At 39.3% G+C, this 21213-nt stretch overlaps 2 protein-coding genes across 2 annotated transcripts; both read right to left on the bottom strand.

Moving 5' to 3' along the window:
* Positions 1 to 590: 590 nt before the first annotated feature.
* LOC117057613 (vomeronasal type-2 receptor 26-like) lies at positions 591 to 10212 on the bottom strand. Its single transcript, XM_033168456.1, has 6 exons — positions 9953 to 10212; positions 7455 to 7746; positions 4356 to 5219; positions 3471 to 3698; positions 2810 to 2951; positions 591 to 1492 (listed from the first exon to the last, which is right to left on the bottom strand). The coding sequence occupies exons 1-6, from the start codon at positions 10210 to 10212 to the stop codon at positions 591 to 593; spliced, it is 2688 nt and encodes an 895-aa protein (XP_033024347.1).
* Positions 10213 to 12692: 2480 nt separating this feature from the next.
* LOC117057612 (vomeronasal type-2 receptor 26-like) lies at positions 12693 to 20960 on the bottom strand. The gene is made up of 5 exons (XM_033168455.1): positions 20925 to 20960; positions 18145 to 19023; positions 17711 to 17938; positions 16530 to 16656; positions 12693 to 13594 (listed from the first exon to the last, which is right to left on the bottom strand). Exons 1-5 carry the CDS (start codon positions 20958 to 20960, stop codon positions 12693 to 12695), a joined length of 2172 nt encoding a protein of 723 aa, XP_033024346.1.
* Positions 20961 to 21213: the final 253 nt, after the last annotated feature.

The raw sequence follows: 21213 nt of genomic DNA, 5'->3' as shown, positions 1-21213 counted from the left end.
GAAGTGGGGGGGTGAATCAGCCACCTCAGATAGCAGAAGCACATGAGGCAGTGCCCCTGTGGATGCACAAACTCCACCACTGCCACCACCACTGACAGAGGAGCAGAGCCAGTACCGCACCAATTTCCGATGAGATCTCATGAGATTTTACAAAATCTTGCGAGTTCACACAAGGAGTGAGATATCTCATGACATTTTGGTAAGATCTTGTGAGATCTTACAGGAAATAGGTGCCGATGCTGGCAGTGGAGGTGACAGAGCAGGTCGAATGGCAGAACCGGCAGCACTTCCCATTTTACCTCAAGCGCCTATGCAATTATTGCCAACTCCAATGAAAATACATAAAGGAGCAGAAAGAAGTGGACATAATAACATTCATGACAAGGTTATGCATACAGCTTGTTTTCTCTAGATAAATTATTCTATTCATTCTCTCAGTTATTCAGCTGGACTCCAACACAATGGTGTAGCATTTAGAGGAAAAGATGCAACCCAAAAGGCCAGAATGTGATGATATGATGCAGATGACTTATACAGCAAAGTAAATATATGTATATTCAGGAGCAAAATGAAGCTGTGTACATAAGTTTTCATTTTATTTTCCTTGTTAATTGCTCCCTGTTATTCAGTTCAGGCCTCAGCACAATGATGTAGCATTTTGGGAAAAAGATGCAGCCCAGTAACCCAGCACTGGATGATAAGATGGAGAAGATCTCCACAGCCACCATGTATTTTCCTTTGGTGCTCAAGTAGGTTGGAACAAAAGTCAGCCAAACACTGCAAAACACCAACATGCTGAAAGTGATAAATTTAGCCTCGTTGAAATTATCAGGTAACTTTCTGGCCAGGAAAGCCATAATAAAGCTGATAATGGCCAGGAAACCCATATAGCCCAAGACACAATAAAACATGGTAGTTGAACCTTCATTACATTCTAGTATGATTTCTGCCTTTGCTGAGTGCATGTCTTTGTCTGGGAATGGAGGGGAAGTACTTAACCAAAGAGTACATATGGCAACTTGAAGAAAGGAGCAGGAAAGGATGATAGAATTTGTCAATCTTTTCCCTATCCATTTTCTCATTTTTGAACCTGGCTTGGTTGCCATAAATGCCATAACCACGGTGATGGTTTTTGCCAAAATGCTGGAAAGGGCCACAGAGAATATGAAAGCAAACAGCGATTGTCTGAGAAGGCAGATCACATTTCCAGGCTTCCCAATAAAGAGTAAGGAGCTGAGGAAACAAAGGAGGAGCGAGATGAGCAAGATGTAGGTGAGGGTCCGGTTGTTGGCTTTAACTATTGGGGTCTCTTTGTGCTTCATAAAAATTCCAAGAACTAAAATGGTGATCAAGGAAAAAGCAATAGTCAAGATTGCTAAGATGACCCCTAAATCTTCTCTGTAAGAGAGGAAACTGAGAACTTTAGCAATGCATTCAGTTTGCCCCTTGTTGGGATGTTGGTCTTCTGGACATTTGATACAGGCATCCATATCTATAAAATGAAAAAGCAATAGTCAAGATTGCTAAGATGATCCCTAAATCTAATTTGTATGACAGATAGGTTAGAATCTTGTGAGCGCATTGAGTTTTGTCTTTGTTTGGGTATTGGTCTTCTGAACACTTCATACAGGCATCCATATCTATAGAATGACAAAGAATGGTTCAAATATTTCTATAGGTTGACATGCATAATTATAGAAATTACAAATTCCAATAATCCATTTAGTGGAAAATCTAGTTGTTGATGGCGTTTTCTTCTTCTTCTTTTTTAAATGAGAGTCAGGAATTCTTGTTGATGTACTCCAAATAATCAAGAGATCAACTGGTAATGTACAATCAATAGAGTAAACCACAGTAGTGTTTTTTTGAGGTGAAGCAGTCAGAACTCTACACAGTTTTTCAAATGCAGTCACACCAAATACTTCTATGATAACATTTTGGTATCTGCAGTTTAACATCTACCTGAAGCATAATAACTGAACATAAGCAACTGAAGTTTAAAAGTAGCTGTGCTTGATTAGAAGCCTGTAACATCCATTAGATTTATTATAATTATTCATAGGTTAACTTTTTCCTAAAAGAACATTGCCTCCCGATAAACCTTTTGTTTTATCAACTTTGTTATGTTAAATAGATCTTTCTTATTTGTTCAACTTCCACTTGAGTCTCCAAGAATCAAAGATTTCCCTCATACAAAATCCAAAAGATAACCTGTGGTGGTTAAAAATATATTTATAACAGTCATATGGAGTCAGAGGTTCTCCACAATCAGTGGAAGTGGTGAGATTACGCTTCAGTTGTTAGGATTCAGGTATATGTTACAGGTGTCTAGACTAGATGGAAAATGCTCATCTTATTTGGGATTATTTTACTTCAGTTCCTTAAGTTAAAGTAGTTGCATAGATGTTACAGCTTAATACTTTGATTCTTAAACAAGCTCCATACACAATTTAATGCACAGCTTCCTTCAAAGCTAAATAATTTGGTTCTTAAACAAGGTGGTATTTTCTGTCCGTTACCCAAGCTTTTAACAATCACACTCCTGAGGTACTCCAAATAGTATAACAGATCCAGGTTTGGGTTTGGGAGTCTTTTTCTAGACGATCTTTCCAATCCCAACTTGGGTGGCTTTAAAAGTGAATTGGCGAAATTGATGAAGATTAGGAGTATCAATGACTACTACAGTTGGAGACAGTATCTTTCTGAATACCAGCTGCTGGAAATGACTGGAAGGAGGAGTGCTCTTGTGCTTGGGTCTTAAGTCTCAAATCAAATATGGTAAACTTACAAAATATGAATGATATATTACATAATTGTCTCTTACCCTTCTGGCCAGATATCATTCCTTCTGGGCATGGAGCACAGTCATAACAGCAAAATTTCTCTCCCTCCTTCTTTTTCCTGCTATAGCCAGGATAGCAGTTGTCATTGCACATGGAAATGGGCAGCACCTGAACATAATAGTATAAAACTGGGATTAGTGCTCTTCATTCATTCAGCGGTTTGATGAGACGTTTGTAGAATGAACCAGTTGGCCCACCTCCCCCTTCTATGCTTTTTGCCATTAATTACTCTCCACATCAGGCTGAATGTCTCAAGAGAAGCTGTCTTTTCTGAATATTTACTCATGTCCACCCTGTTGGCTCAGTGTGTGGTTTAGAACCCTGTAATGTGTAAACTGAAACATAGTCAAAACTTTCCCTTCTCCACGTTTTGTGAAGTTCTCCAACCAAATAATGTGCAGCAAAATGCATAACTGTTAAAGTGCACAACAATATAGAGTACAGAAAATGTACATAAATGTGTATATTAGTGGAAATAGCATACAAATATGCATACAAAATGTTTATACTACAAGAAATATATAGTAAAACGTATATATGAAATATTGTTAGCCTGCATAATCTAGCAGCTAAAAAGCAAAGAAGAATGACAAAGTGACCCAAACTTCTCTTTCTGGTATGTCTCACCTGATTAAAGCTTGGATGCCACACAATCTGATCATCATGAATGGTTAACTCTCTGCCTGGAGGAGCCTGAGGGTTCAATTTTCCCATTTTTACTCTTACCACAGAACCATTGGGGAACATCACCCAGTTTGTAACATCAAAACCTGCAACCAATTCTCCATTTTCATCAAAGCACACACTGTCTCCAGCACTATTATTGAATACGATCTGCCTTAGAAAATGATGGACCTAGATTGAAAGAGAAAATGAATAGAGACAACATAGTCCTAAAATTATTTCAGTGAGCTTCCCCAAAACCTCCTTATAATTGTCATCTATGTAGGTGTCCTATCTGAGGGCAATTGTATCCACAAGAAATGGACATAAAGCAAGCTAGTGTAAATTAAGCTGGTATAAAGTCACACCAGCTTAATTTACACTAGTAGTGGCGCTGCTGCTGCTACCTAAGCATGGTAGAGGGAAAACAAGCCTTTCGAACTGTGTTTTATGCTGAATTCCCAGGTCATGTGACAGAGCTGAGTCATCTTAGGATCCCGCCTAAGTCCCCACTTTCTGGTTCTACCCCCGTCTTTTCGCCAGAATGCCTCAACTTTGGACTTAACTAGGCTTCTAAGTCAGCTGAGCCCCCATGAACAAGTTGTGATGGCGTATCTTTCGCTGAGTTGGGCTGTGTACTTAACACTGGCTTAACCTGATTGAGCCAGAAATCAGCTGACCTTACTGGCAATATGCCACATGCTAAGCTGCATATCCTGGTGGAGAATGCCAACCTAGTCTGTATTTTACAATGTGACTGACAGTGTTTTTCCAAAGAAAAAGAATTCCACAAACTATTTTTTTTTATATATATATATATATACTTTAAAAGTATTGATTTGTTATTACCTGCCATGATTGCACATTTGGAAATGTCAGTCTGCCCCTTTCTTTCAATCCTCTGTATTTGGAGTTTGATTTGTATATGGCCTGCAAAGCATGTGCCACAGCATAGACAGCATTGTAGACATTGTAGCTGTGGCCAATCATGTCCATTTCAAACAGAATTCCAGGAAGGCTCTCCAGCTTCTCTTTGCCAGTGCAGGTTTCATTTTCATTTCCCTCCCCCGATTCATCCGACATTTTAAATAAACAGCTGAATGCCTGTTTCCAGAACTCCTGGATAAAACCATCTCCTTTGGCCCAAAAAGGGCTCAGCATCTGAATGAACCTTTGAAATCCTAATGGCTGATTTGAGTGAACTGTGAGGGATATGGAACCATGAAATGTTTGTATCTCCCAATTCTTCTGTATAGACAGTGATGCAAAATCCCAGTGGGATGTAACAATCCATACTTTTCCCAGAGGTGGAAATCCTAGTATAGGTGCTACTAATAGCAACATTCTCAAAACCTGAAAGCATGGAGGTTCTCCATAAATAAAGAACACAGTTGGGTTTTCTTCAAAGACCATTGCATAGGTTCCTAAATGCTGTAAAGCAAAGTCTATCATCTCATCCACATAATTCCATTTTGGTATTCTTACTATGTAGGCGTAACAGATGCCGTTCTGAGAAAGCATTGGCACCATTGTCTGTAAAAACCTGTCCCCTTTGTCATCATCCACAGCCCAAAGCCCAACCCATGTCCACCCAAAATGCTGAAGCAATTGCACAATCCCTGTGTGCTGGTGGGCTTCATTTGGGACCATCTGATACAAAAATGGGAATAGCTTTTTGACACCTTTTAGTGGCAGAAATGATCCATAGGTCAGCTGAAATAAAATGTATTGTTCAGATGGATTACAAGAGTTAGACATCATAGTTATATATTAGAAAGCGGTCCTGTAGTCCATCACATTCAACATCCTGTGAAAATTCAGATAATGCATAAGGACAAACCAAAGATAACCAACCACATCCTAAGCCAGTGTTTTTCAACCACTGTTCCGCGGCACACTAGTGTGCCGCGAGATGTTGCCTAGTGTGCCGTGGAGATGGTTGGGATTTCCCCCCCTACTCGGGTGAAGATGTATGGCCGTTACGGTGGAGGTGAGTGGCGCGGGTGGAGAAGAGACCGCAGCGACGCCTCTCTTTGGTTCTTTTCGAGGCCCCGCTTAGCTAAATTCGCGGCGCCTAGGAGGGGACTCCCCTCAGGGTAACGGCAGACGGGGCTTGTGGCCGGACCTGGCAGGGTTTGTTTTCCCGCCTTTCGGCGCTACTGACGCTGCGCGGGCAAAATGGAGGCAGCGCCAAAGATGGCGGCGCCCAGGGCTGCTTCGCTCGCCTTCAGCAGCGATGAGATGGGCGGGCTGGTCGAGGGAAGAAGCCGCGAGGGCGGCACCGCGGCGGTGCGTTTGGCGGAGCCGTCGGCGGAGGGAGGGCGGTGCGAGGGCGGAGAAGCGGCGCCGGAGGGCGTGAAGGGCAGTTGCCGCTGCTTGCTCTTCCTCTGCCGGCTGCCTGCTCGTTGGCGCGCTTTCCAGGAGCCTCTAATAAAGGGAGCGGCGGCCTTCCCCTTTCTCCTTCTACACGCGCCTGCTTAAACTTTTGTGCCCCGAAGTATGTGAAGTGCGCTTCCTATGCGGTTTTTTTTAATTAATTGCTTTGAGTATCTCGGCTATAACATCCAATTAGATTGACAGAAAAACTAGGCGAAATCTTTGCGTTGATACAGGGTGTCGGTATAATAGTATTATTTTCCTCCTTGCCGTCGCTTTGACGTGGGCCCTTCCCCGCCCCCTCCATAAGCTGCCAGCATGGATGCTGGAAACTTGCGTTTATGATGGTTGCAGCCCTCCTTTTGCGGTTCAGTGGGAGTGCAGTTTGGCAAGTGAAGTGAACATAGCCTGAAATTGGCTTAAGACTATTAAGGACGTGTATTTTCTTGGAATTTTCCATAAAAAAATCTTTTTTCTTTTGCGGGCGCTGGACTGTCCTGGGTATGGGGGTGTGTGCGTTTTTTGACATCATCTTCCGACTTCCTTCCCGCCCGAGCACAGTGTGCGCAGCAGCGGAGAGAAGAATTTCTGTTTACTTACTATTTCATAATAAAGTAATTATAAAATACTTTCTTTGTGTTTATTTGATTCCTATTCAAGAGAATTACTTTATATATAGTCAATATAGGCACAGAGTTAATTTTTTTAACATTTTCTAATGGTGGTGTGCCTCGTGATTTTTTTCATGAAACAAGTGTGCCTTTGCCCAAAAAAGGTTGAAAAACACTGTCCTAAGCTACCCCCAACCTCTCTCACCACCAAGGAAATACAACAAGTGAATAGTAAGAGAAGGCAGACAAGTAAAGCTGACACAAAACCCCACACACATACTAAGTAGAAGAATAGAAGCATTACCACCCCACCCCCACCCTTTCCCCTTTTTCTTCCTAATTGTTTAAATCAATACATGAACCAATAATTTATACATTGACCACTAATAATGAAACATATGTTGTATATACCTTTCCACACTTATTATGCTATTTTTGTGATATACAAATGACATGAGAAAACTTGGTATACTTATTTGTATAACATTATTCTTGTTTATAACCCCCCCCCCCAAAAAAAAAAAAACCCCAACAAAAGCAAATGCATAAGGACTTGAGAAGCTTGGATAATGAGCCTAACTGAGCCACTTGTCTCATGGCAGCAGATTAGGAAGGGTGCTGTCATAAACAAGCTCCACTCTGTTGGAGAAAGGCCTTCCAAATTGCTTCATAGTTCCAGCTGGAACATAATTACACTTCCACTCGATAAACATTTTGAGGAGCAACAGCTTCAAAACAAAGCCCTGAATCATCCCACTTGAAAGACCCCAAACTTCGATGAGAAGCCATTGAGTTCAGTTTTCCTACTTGCTCCACATCCACCTGATTATATAACCATTTAGCCCAAATTTCTCTCATTCAGTAATTAAACTACCATGGTGAACACTGTCAGAGAGATTGCTGGAACCAAGATGGTGTACCACAGTTGTGAAACCTCCACACTCTCATGCATACAGCTTACCTGTGGAGTCTTGTGGGTTGCTGAAACAATGGCCATATTTGCAGAGATTTCAGAGATGCATCCCCCAATGAGAGCTATCAGATTGTTTTGCTTGTCACATTTGAAGTTTGGGACAAACCTATGTTCTGTGGAGAGCAGGCTCAGGGTGGCCTTATAGGTCATCCTTGCAGTGTAGTAGCTATTGAGGATACGAAACCCCAGAGAGATATTTGATAAGATGTTGGAATTCTCATTGATCTCTTTTACAGCAAATGCTAAGGCCAGGATGTGCTGGTAGTTCTTTGGCACTGAACTGCAAGAAGAGTAGCAGCTGTTTAATAAAACAACTGCCAGAATAAAACATATATACAGGTTACCAAGATTGAACTGAAGTTTATAACTGCTCAATATTATATACTGAAGTACAAAAATAAGACATCCTCCAATGTGCTAATGATTTAATGTGCCTACAGTTCTAGGACTTTTTAAATGCTTAATAAAGTTTGTCCTTCAGTTTTGGAATCCACTCTTATCTAAGAAGAACAATATAAAAAACCGAATCTAGGCAGGCTATATGTAAGCTATTATGTGCTTCCCATCTTTCTATCGGAAAAAAAAAAACCAGATGTAGAATGATAATCTTTGGTCAGTTGCTTAACCACGCAAGATGAACACAGACATGTGTAGTCTTCCTTGTCACTCATCTGCACATTTTCAAGTTGCAGGTGTATTTTACAACCGTAGAGGGAAGTAAAAAGAAAGCAACTTTAGATTCAGATATACCCATCATGAATTGAAAAACTAAATGTTTCAAATGTTCTGAGATCATTTTCTTGCTTAACCATCAGTTCCCTATATTTATTGGAGTTACCCCCTTTGCCTATGAAAATAATAACACAAACAGCAAGACCCAATCAGAAGTGTGTCCTATGCAAGCTATGGTGTGCTCCCTATCATTTAATAACCAATCAAAAGAATATACTGTAGATATGGATATAGATGATATAGATATAGGTACTGTGATAGCTTTTCATTAGCAGTTTAACTAAGCAAGCACAAAGACACACACATTTTTATTACACTAACTCATTTTTATCATTGAGAATCTCAGTTTCAATAGGTTCTATGAAATACAAAATAAACAAATAGATGGAGTAGCTCAAGTAACTGATACAGGACCATAGATATTCTCTGAAGTTTGAGACACATTAATGCAAATGAAGAGCATCTGCCATAAGGTATACAAGATAAAATATTGCAGGTGGGAAATACAATGAAAGCCTCTCCTCCCCTCCAGATACATTAGGCTGTTTCATTGTACCTGAGAATCAATTCACTAATTACCTCTCTTTAAGGAAAAAAGAAAAAGGCAACTATCATATTTATTCTGCACATGTTTAATTTTTAATATCTGCTGGATAGTTCATGAGATTCTTAATCTCAGGGTTATGGGTTCAAGCTCACATTGAGCAGAAGATGCCTACATTACAGGGGGTTGAACTAGATGGCCCTCATGGTCCCTTCCAATTGTACAGTTCTATTATTCTAAATTAAAAAGTATGAACAACAAATAGGGACAAGTTTTTGTTTGTAAATATATGCCCATCTACACACTGTCCTGTGAGAGGGTCAGATTTGCTTTCTGGCTCTCTCTATCGTCTGCTGTATATTGAATCAATAAGCCTATGTTTGTCCCTGGCTGGATCCAGACACATCAAAGAAGCATTTCAGTAAAAAAGCATTGGAAAGTAAAACATGGAAAACAGGTAGAGAAAAAAGGGACTCCATGTCACCATCTTGTGGCACAATGTTACACTGTATATACAATGCATATAAATCACTTTTTCACTACCAGTCTAGCTGAGTCTCCTGTATAATGTGAGGGAGTAAGCTCTCCAAATCAGATGTGTAAAAACAATAGGAATAAGAAAGATGTTTATTTCTCTAAACTATAACAATATGAAACACAATGTTAAAAATCCCTGTCGTCTGAAAGCGCAAACGATGGGCAGAGATGGAGGCCAAGCATGAGAGACAACAAAGTTTGGAAAGAACAGAAGTGGTATAGTTTTAGGGTTTCCTCATGTTGTCACTCTTTGTGGGAAGGAATCAAGTGCATTCTCGAACTTTAGACTTGTGCAAGGAGTGCAACAAAACTATTCTTTAAAAGAATAGGACTTTGAGCAGTTTGGAAATAACTTTAAAATATGGCTAAAAAGAAGAAGAAAAATTGCTCATTGTTGGATAACAAATCAGCAAGCAAATCAGAAAAAAATGCTCAATAAATAGATTGTATAAGAGGGCCCTGCACCAGTAGCAAAACAAAAATGCATGTGATCCATTCATTTCTATAAATTTTCTGGAAGAAATACGCTAGCAGTTTATTATGCCCAACAAGATATTGCAGAAGGCACACATATTAACAAGCCAAGTGCCGCTTTTCTTATCTCAAAAGCTCAATCAATATATAATTCATATATACAATAATTCAAATTGTGAGATAAATGTTGATTCCTTACATAGGTTCGTCAATCATTATCTGGGTAGGCTGCTCCATGAACGAGGGGATGTTATAGAGAAAGAAGACCTGAGAAACAATCTCACCAATGACAATGTCTCCTGGCTGGTAAAATTCATGAGGAATAGGTAGGGCGTCATCATGTATACTGCAATTAATAGAATGTGTCTTGCATACTGTATGACACAGTAATATAAGCAGCAACATCACCACCAGCAAGATCCTGTTGGTAAAACGTCCCTTCGAAAGCTGTGTTCCCATGATTCCAATTGCAGTATTCAGTGTGGCTGTTTTCTGTTTTCCTACAGCCTTCAGTGAATGGTGGATGATATTGTTGCTACACAGATTTACAGCATGGCAGTTTAGAGAATCTGTGTGCCAGTATCTTGCTACTTTATTTCATTTTTTCTCTTGCCATTAATTTCCCTTTAGCATTCTGTCTTCTTTATCTCTTCCATTTATCCTCTAAGGGTGAGTGGCATTTTTTTTTTAAAATTATCTTTAAACAACTTCCTATGTGTCTCTGCAGGTCAGGTGTCAGTACATTTTCTCTGGCTTATTGTTGATTTTTCTTATATTTTCTTATAGCCTCTGGGTGTCCATTGTGTCAGAAGACAGAAAACAGTAATTTTAACAATAATAGGAATGATTATAATTTCCCAAGTGTATTTTTGGCCTTTGAATTAGCATCATTTAATACAAAACTCCAAAGATGTCATTTTTTTCTGAATATTGCAAATATTTTTTCTTCTGTGAGAAATAACAATTTGTCAGTAACACTTAGCCTGATGCTTCCAGATTGCCTCTGCCCAGAATTAGAGTTATGTTCATCTACAGATAATTAATATTCAGTATAATGGGAATGCCCTGGTTCAGGAGTCTCACCCTGGGGCATTTCGTGTTTAATTTCATCAAAATGAAAGTTAAATCTTGTTCAACAAATCACTTTCTAGTATTATTTTTCTGTATTATTTTTTTATTAATGATTTATAATAAGATTAAATGATGCAATTTTATTAATTTTATTAATGCAGCTTTCTAACCGGGTAGGTAGTGGTAGAACTGAACATTGCATCAATCCCCATCTCTTGTTAAGATCACTTTCTCCTGAATTTTAGGCAAAAAGAGGACTCAGCATGTTGGTGGTCCTGTTAAGATGGTAGACTTTCAGAGGCTATTATATCTGAATAATTTCTAGAGAGCTTTAGTTCCCCCCCCCCTTCCAGCTGATACAACCAACTTTTCTGTCAAAATGTTGAACAATGAATGGAATGGAATGATGACCTGGGCAGTTCCTTCTGAGCACCGTCTCCTGGAGCTAATAAAGTTCTATGCTATATCCTGGAGAAGAAAGCAATGAAACAAGCTGGGAGACATTTTGAGCATATGTGGAGAAAGAATCCCAAAGAATTCATCACAATTCAATGTGACTGCTTACTAAGTGGTGAAAGTGAATAATGGTTGTTTTTCTGCTACTCTGATCATGAAAGGCAGCCTGCCCCCACCCCCACCCCAAATCTGCAAAAAAGGTCCAAGCAGCTTCTACAGAAAATACACAGTATAGTGTCATCATTTTGGTTCATCATGGCTGCTCTCCTATGATTACTTTTCCACAATTATTTAGGGCCTTTGTTGAACTTGGGTTTCAAAAGATGCCCTCAACATACTTAGAAGGAAAATACCTTGGAATAGTTCATATGGCATGGAAATGCATTTATGGATGTAATCAGGTTGAGGATAAAATTAACTATTTGTTGATTTGCCAGATAAGATATGCCCAGATAAAACTTCTAATCTCCTATGGTTTATTTTTCTCACATAAATCCCTCAGGATGGCAATTTAAAACTTTTATGTTGAAGACTTTTTAAGACTTTATACATTCATGTTGCATAAAGGTAAAGGTACCCCTGACCATTAGGTCCAGTCATAAACAACTCTGGGGTTGTGGTGCTCATCTCGCTCTATAGGCGTTTGTCCACAAACAGCTTCCGGGTCATGTGGCCAGCAGGACTAAGCCACTTCTTGCGAATCAGAGCAGCACATGGAAATGATGTTTACCTTCCCACTGGAGCGGTACCTACTTATCTACTTGCACTTTAACATGCTTTCCAACTGCTAGGTGTGCAGGAGCTGGGACCGAACAACAGGAACTCATCCCATCGTAGGGATTCGAACCGATGACCTTCAGATCAGAAAGCCCTAGGCTCTGTGGTTTAGACCACAGCGCCACCCTAGCATAGGTTTAGCGTAATTCCTTGCCTTTGCCCTCTGTTACTCATTGTGAAGGCACTGGGCTATATACAATAAATTGAATTGCATATGCAACTGCATAGATAGCATTGCAGACATTGTAGTTATGGTTGGGAAGGTTCATTTCAAACAGAATTCCAGGAAGTCTCTCCAGCTTCTCCTCCCTAGTAAATGCTTTATCTACCTCCTTAAAGAGGTTTAGGAAACAGCTGGCTGCTTGTTACCAGAAGTCCTGAATAAAACCACGTTCTTCTCCATTGGAAGTGTTCTTCATCTATATGAATTTCTAGAAGCCTAATAGTTTATTTGAGTGAACTGTGAAAGTTATGGAAACATGAGGGTGTGGCTTATGACTGCAAAATATAGGTATGAAACCAACTTGAAGTGTGATGCATCCATCTTAGTTGAAGTTGCAAGGATTTCCTTAAAGTTTCCTTAATCAAGCCCAAAATGCATTCATTCAATAACCTACAATTTTCGCATATATGTTTCATTTGGTTTTCCTTATTATTAGCTCCCTGTTATTCAGTTCTGGCCTCAGTACAATGATGTAGCATTTAGGAAAAAAGATGCAACCCAGTAACCCAGCATTGGATGATAAGATGGAGAAGATCTCCACAGCCACCATGTATTTTCCTTTGGTGCTCAAGTAGGTTGGAACAAAAGTCAGCCAAACACTGCAAAACACCAACATGCTGAAAGTGATAAATTTGGCCTCATTGAAACTGTCTGGCAACTTCCTGGCTAGAAAAGCCAAAATGAAGCTGACAATGGCCAAGGAACCCATGTAGCCTATGACACAGTAGAACATGATAGCTGAACCCTCATTACATTCCAGTAGCATTTCTCCTGTCACTGAGTGCATGTCCATATCTGGGAATGGAGGGAAAGTACATAACCAAAGAGAACAAATGCCAGCTTGAAGAAAGGAGCCAGAGAGGACAATTGAATTTGCCATTCTCTTCCCCACCCATTTTCTGATTCTGGATCCTGGCTGGGTTGCCATGAATGCCAAAACCACAGTGATGGTTTTTGCCAAAGTGCTGGAAAGGGCCACAGAGAATATGATGCCAAAGGCTGTTTGTCGGAGAAGGCAGATGACCTTTCCAGGCTGTCCAATGAAGAGTAAGGAGCAGAGGAAGCAAAGAAGGAGAGAGATGAGAAGGATGTAGGTGAGGGTCCTGTTGTTAGCTTTGACTATGGGAGTGTCCTTGTGCTTCACAAAAATTCCAAGTATTAAAGTTGTGATAATAGAGAAGGAAATAGCTAAGATGGCTAAGGTAATCCCTAATGTTTCTTTGTAAGAGAGGTAGTTTACAGCTTTGGGAATGCATTGAGTTTGGTCCATATTGGGATACTGATCTTCTGGACATTTGACACAGGCATCCATATCTGAAAATAGTAGAGAGCTACTTTAAATATCACTACCTATTTAAAGAGGCCATCAGTGAGAATGAATTTCATTGAGAAAGGAGTCCCTTAATATAAAGATCCTTTATTTTAATTTCATCTCAAGCAAAGAATACCATATGAAACATCTCGGCCATCTGTGCTGTGCTGTGAGAATAATAATGATATTCACTTATCTGACAGTGTTAGAAACTTACAAAGAATTTACCTAATTTACTTTAAAGACCAAATAAATAATTTTCAAATGAAAATTATCATTACTGTAGTTTTTCTTTTTATTCTATTAATAATTTGTTGCTCTTTGTGTTAGTCCTATTCTTACAGGGTGTGGTCTGAAGCTACAATGTATAAGCATCCTGTTAAAGTGACTGATGACTGATTCAACTTTCTCACTGGTTACGGGACTGTTTGGAATCTCTATGTATATTGCCTTTAGTTCTCTTCTGATTACAGAAGACAGTCAGGCTACAATAAGAGAGAAATAGGAATGGAACAGGAATGTGGCAAACTCAGATTACAAAAGAGCCCAGGGGTGGCCCATGGCATTTTGCCACCTGAGGCAAAATGGGTAGGGGTCGCTCTTGACCACACCACCATTCCACACCACTGCTGAAATGTCCCCTCTCATTGAACCTGTCATGTGTTAGGGCATTCTACAAGATATTACTGCTCATCTTCTTCACATCAGAGTAGGGAAGATGGTACTTAACACGTTCCAAAATAGCTCAAATGTATAAGATGAAAACAAATCTGTGCTGGAGGTGTGGAAAAACAGAGGGGAAACTTATACATGTTTGGTGGAGCTGTGAAAAAATCAAAAGCTTCTGCAACACATTGTTTGACGAGCTCAAAAAATGTTTAAGTATAACTTTATGAAAAATACAGAAGCTTTTCTACTAGGGATAACAGACAGAGGTATAGCAAGAGAAGATCTGTAAATATTCCTCTATGCCACAGGAACGGCAAGGATCCTAATTGCAAAAAACTGGAAAAAAGAAACTGTGCCAACAAAAAAGGAATAGCAAGATAAACTGTTAGAGTATTTTGAACTGGCTTGATCAACAGAGGCAATTAGAGATCACACTAGACAAGAGTTTCAAAAAGCATTGGGGAAATGCAGAGAATACTTCACAAAACAGTGTCCTAAAATACATACCTGGACTTATTTCAAGTAATGTTTGGAAGAGACTTTGTGGATATTTAAGTTATAATTAGAAAAATCTGAATAATTATTCATAAAGGAAACAGTTTATAAGAAGTAAATAAGGAGGCCGGATACAGGATAAAGTAAGTATTTTATTCGGTTGCTTGGATTGTTGTATGTTATGCTCACTGTATGTTATGTTCATGTTTAATGAGGGTGGATTTGTGTATTGGGGAGTCGGGGGTTTGTGTTATGTTGTAAATAAAATTCCAATAAAAATTATTATTATTATTATTTTAGAGAACAGGATAGGGAAGATGAGTACTGTACGCAGGAGCGCCCCACTCTCACCAGCAAGAGGGAGAATTGCACCAGCAGCAGAAAAAATGTTGCAAGCTAATTTGAGCTGGATGGATCATGATGTCAATCAAATCATGTAGGCTATTTTCTGGCTATTCACAAAACAATTCTATCTCCTAACTGTGAAATTTGCAAAAGCCAATTTTTAGAGCCCCATTGGACACATTTGCCTATCTGAGGAAAATATCAGAGAATAATACAAAATGGTTTCCATGTCTGGACTGGGAGAAGGAGGGGGGATGGAATGGATGGGATATTGCCTGCTCTGGGTGGGGCTGCACTCCCTTTGAAGGAATGGTTCACAGCTTGGGGGTACTTCAATGGCTCAGATTGCCTTCCATAAGCTTTTGCTGGTGACCCAGCTGCACCTTTATCTACTCTGGGATAGCCTAACCTTTTGAGTTGGGAAACACATATCATGGGAGACACTGTGTACTTCCTAGTGAAAGTTAATAAGAAAACACTAAGAATTTCTGCTCAGGTTTGTGCTAATTGCTGCATCATAAGGCTCTCTACTTTTTACAGTTTGGCCACTGATGGAATTCTCCTAATCTATCCATACATTAAGATTTGTTGGACTTCCATTTACAGTAATATAATTAGCTGGGTGGTTAAACCACAGAGTCTAGGGCTTGCTGATCAGAAGGTCGGCGGTTCGAATCCCTGCCATGGGGTGAGCTCCCGTTGCTTGGTCCCAGCTCCTGCCCACCTAGCAGTTCGAAAGCACATCAAAGTGCAAGTAGATAAATAGGGACCGCTCCAGCGGGAAGGTAAACGGTGTTTCCGTGCGCTGCTCTGGTTCGCCAGAAGCGGCTTTGTCATGCTGGCCACATGACCCGGAAGATGTCTGCGGACAAACGCCGGCTCCCTCGGCCTATAGAGCGAGATGAGCGCCGCAACCCCAGAGTCGGACACGACTGGACCTGGTGGTCAGGGGTCCCTTTACCTTTACCTTTAATTAGCTGGGACCCAGGAGATGGTCTCAGCAGTTATGGAACTACCTGGCAAATGGGGTCCATTCTGCCTCCTTTAATATTGATGGGCATATGTATTATCACATTTCTCTAGTTATTTTATGGTAACTTTGACTTGTATTCATTTATTAATTTTATTTTTACATTTATACGCTTCCTTTCACACAAGGAGCTGTAAAACTAACAATAAACTATGAGGGTATATCCCCCAGCAATCCTCTAACAGATTTAATACAAATTTTTAAATATTTTCTTATATTTATATCCCATTTTTCTTCCACTGTGGAATGCAAGGTTGTACATATTGGGTCCCCAGTCTGTCTCCCATTGAGATACTGATCAGACCTAAAGCTGCTTAGCTTCATCAAAGTAGTGGCTGTATGTGCCTTAAGGGTAAGGACACCCTTCCATATGATGTATTATATATTATGCTTCCTACCTTTCTGCTTAGAGATCATCCCTTCTGCACATGGAGCACAATCATAGCAGCAAAATTTTTCTCCCTCCTTCTTTTTCCTGCTGTAGCCAGGATAGCAGTTGTCATTGCAGACAGAGATAGGCAACACCTATACAGAATAATAACATGGAGATTAGCAATAAGATATTTTTACTCTTCAGTCGTTCACTTCCCATCTGATTTGAATCAAGTGAGGGGGAGAGTGAGGAAAACCCATTAGGTTCTGATGCCTCTTTTACTTTCTTCTGACCCTTTTTCAGCAGCTTCTATCTGATGCGTATCTACAGGTGAAACTCGAAAAATTAGAATATCGTGGAAAAGTCCATTTATGTAAGCAATTGTTTTCATTAGCTCCTGGAGTTTAATATATGAGATAGACTCATGACATGAAAAGCGAGATATGTCAAGACTTTGCTTGTTATAATTGTGATGATTATGGTGTACAGCTGATGAAAACCCCAAAGTTGAAATTGTTAATTTGGGGTTCTCATCAGCTGTACGCCATAATCATCAAATTATAACAAATAAAGGCTTGACATATCTCACTTTGCATGTCATGAGTCTATCTCATATATTAGTTTCACCTTTTAAGTTAAATTACTGAAAGAAATGAACCTTTCCATGATATTCTAATTATTCGAGTTTCACCTGTATAGTCTGCAGTACAAACCCTTCTCTATTGAATTTCTGCTCATATCAGCAGTGTTGCAGTGAAAGAGCCAACAGGCTCATTTCCACATTCTTCATCACAAAACCATAAATGCATCAAGGGATAAATAACCTAAAAATAAGTAGAGAATTGCTGATTTCCATATTGTGCATGGTTGACCCTATCATTACAAGTGCCTTTTGTAATCAAAATGAAGCTGAGCTGTTTGAGATCTTCGTAACTGCCTGCATCAAATATGAGTCAAGATTAAAAAAAAACCCACCAGAATCCTCCTACAGCTTGAAATTAAATGGGGAAGGAGAAAATTGCTGGATCCCTTGGCTGACAGATTCTTTGCATTTATTTTCTCCTTCGGCACCTTCCAAAGAATTCTCCTATTCTATATTTATTTCACAAATATACATTATATACAGTTTTGGATTTATGTTCTTCTCATTTACAGACTCAAGTATTCACTGCTTTATATGCATAAAAGTTAGATAACCTGTCTTACCTGGTTAAAACTTGGATGCCACAGAATTTGGTCATCATTGATTATTAACTCTTTTCCTAAAGGAGCCTGAGATTCCAGTCTTCCAACTTTTGCTCTAACCAGTGAGCCATTGGGAAAAATCCACCAGTTTGTTACATCAAAAGAAGCAACTAATTCTCCATTGTCATCAAAGTGCACAGAATCTCCAACACAGTTATTGAACGCGATGTGCCTTAGAAACGAATTCACCTTTTAAAGAGAATATGTGCCTTACTATTTTATCAACTGTAAGTCGTTGTCATTAAATTACTGTACATTAGGACAATTATATACTATATTGGGCAGTGCTTATTCAAAACAAAACAAGATGGCAGGCTAACAAAATGTTGCTAGAAATGAATTATGCAAATTTACAACTCATTTTACCTCTGGATTACAAACTGAATAGCTATTACCTGCCATGATTGCACATTTGGAAATGCCAGTTCCCCTCCTTCAATAATCCTTCTACTGTTGGAGCTGCTTTTCTTTATGGCATGTAATGCATGTGCCACAATGTACACAGCATTGTAGACATTGTAGCTGTGGCCTGTCATGTCCATTTCAAACAAAATTCCAGGAAGTTCCTCCAGCTTCTCATCCCCAGTGCAAGATTTGTTGTTTTCCTCCTCTTGCTGTCCTTTCGAGATTTTGAATGAGCAGCTAAAGGCCTGCTCCCAGAAGAACTGGATAAAACCATCACCTTTTGCCAATGATGGCCTTAACTTATGAATGAACTTATGGAAATCTAATAACTGACTTGAGTGAACTGTGAAGGATAAAGAACCATGGAAGGTTTGCATATCCCAATTTTTCTGAAGAGAGTGTGATGCAAAATCCCAGTGGGACGTAACAATCCACACTTTATTCAGAGGCGGAAGTGACAAGAAAGGTGCATAAAATAGCAGCATTCTCAAACTCTGAAAGGATGGAGGCTCTCCATAAATAAAGAATACACTGGGATTTCCCTTATTGGATTTTCCCTCAAAGATATTTGCATAGCTTTCCAAAAGCTGCAAACCAAAGTTTATCATCTCATCCACATAATTCCATTTGGGTATTCTTGTGATGAAGGCATAGCAGATACCATTTATGGAAAGCAATGGCATCATTGTCTGTAAAAACCTATCTCCTCGATCATCATCTACAGCCCAAAGCCCAATCCAGGTCCATCTGAAATGCTGAAGTAACCGTACAACACCTATGTGCTGGTAGGCTTCATTGGGGACCATCTGGTATAGAAATGGGAATAAACTTTTGGAACCTTGTAGTGGCAAAAATGATCCATAAGTGAGCTGAAATGAAAAGTACAACATTTTTATAAATAATAAAAAAGAAGATAATAATAATAGTAGTAGTAGTAATGATAACAACAACAACAACAACAACAACAACAACAACAACAACAACCATACACTTGTAGGAGGTCCTGTACTTCTCAATGAAGACCCACTTTCTGTATGCGACATCAGCAGTGGGAATCCTGGTGTCTAAGTACTGGAAGGGTAACCAGGTACCGACCAAAGAGGAATGGTTAGGTAAATTATGTGAATATTTGGAACTGGCCAAATTGACAGATATAATAAGACTAAAGCCAATGAATTCAGTCAAGAAGGAATGGAAGTGCTTAAATGATTATTTAGAAAGAAAATTTTCTATGTAAAAATTTGGCTGTTTCTAGAATGACCTTGTGAATGGAAAAGGGGAAACAAACATATATACATATCTATATATTAAGATAAAAATAATACTGAAATACAGATAAAATATGAAATGTGAAAGGAAATGTTGTGAAAGTCTATTACTATTATTTTGTAAAATGGTGTTTATTGTATTGAAATATTATACTTTTTTATTCATTGACTGTCTACTTTTCGTTGCATTTCCCCCCTTTTTCTTCTTTATTTTTCTTTCTTTATATTACTCTGTATGTATGGTTTGGTACTGATGTATTTACTTTGCAATAAAAATTAAGTAAAAAAAGAAAAGAAAAGTACAAGATTTTTTAAATAATAAAAAAGAAGCGAATTTTAAACCATACACTTGTAGGAGGTCCTGAACATCTCCTTGAAGACCCACTGTGAGGATTTCCCCAGCGATTGGTTTCATCATGACCTACCCTGAATCATTTGTCTCGGGCAGAATGTCTCTTATTCTAAATATTTCATTTACTGCTGCATGCATGTCTGCCTTCTACTATGGCACATGAAGCTCACCTGAACTTGGCAGAGCACTCTTTGGTTAGGGTGGTGCCCTGAAAGGCCATGGAACACTGCTTCCATGCTGCTAGAGCTCTCACATCAGTTATCACTCCTGCTTGCTTAAGTTGTAATAGCAGACCACACAACAGAGATCCAGACTGAAGCTGGCAACACTGGGAGAGACATTGCAGGAGGTCCACTGTGAGCATCTCCCCAGTAACTGGTTTTATCATGACCCACCCTGAACCACTTGTCTCAGGCAACATGTCTCTTCTAAATATTTCATTTACTGATGCATGCATGTCTGCCTTCTACCATACCAAATGAATTTGGCAGAGCACTCTTTGGTTAGGATGTTGCTGCCAGAGCTCTCACATCAGTTATCACTCCTGCTTCCTTAAGTTGTAATAGCAGACCACACAACAGTGATCCAGACTGAAGCTGGCAACACTGGGAGAGACATTAGGCTTGCACAAAGTATGTGGTCTTCAGGAGACCAATTTTCACATTACATAGCAAAATGTCACAAAACATTGACATGGGATTGACAAAGTCTAATGAGATTTAGAGTAGCTTCTCTGTAGTACTGGGAATAAGTAGGGACAGAAGAGAAATAAAATTTAGTTCTAATTTAAGCATGGACCTAACTAATGCTAATGTTCAAAACAACCTGAGGAAAAAATGATAGTGATCCTTTGACATTTGCCATTCTTTTATTTTAACACTGAAAATCGACAGCTGAGTAATATGTCCTAAAATGCATATGCAAAGGTATAGTGTGCATTAAAATGCATATAATAGTGAAAATAACATATGAAAGGCATTACAGAATATGTTTTGCAAAATAGTGTACATTAGGGAACATTGCATACAAGGATGTATATTAGGAGAAGTTCACAGGAAAATGCTCATGGGAAATTTATTGAAAGGGTTGCTGAAATCAAGATAGCGTACAACAGTTAGGAGAGCTCCATACACTCATGAACAAAGCTTACCTGTGGAATCTTGTGGATTGCTGAAATGCTGGCCATGTTGGCAGAAATTTCAGAGATACACCCTCCAATGAGAGTTATCAAATTGTTCTGGTTGTCACACTTGAAGTTGGGGACAAACCTATGTCGTGTTGACAGAAGGCTTAAGGTAGCTTTATGGGTCATCCTTGCAGTGTAGTAGCTATTGAGGATGTGGAGACCCAGAGAGATATTTGGTAAGATGTGGGGATTCTCGTTGATCTCTTTGACAGCAAATGCAAAGGCCAGGATGTGCTGGTAGTTCTTAGGCACT

Source organism: Lacerta agilis, chromosome 14 (assembly GCF_009819535.1).
Source record: "Lacerta agilis isolate rLacAgi1 chromosome 14, rLacAgi1.pri, whole genome shotgun sequence".
Taxonomy (NCBI): domain Eukaryota; kingdom Metazoa; phylum Chordata; class Lepidosauria; order Squamata; family Lacertidae; genus Lacerta; species Lacerta agilis.
This window is presented reverse-complemented; position numbering and strand designations above follow the sequence as displayed.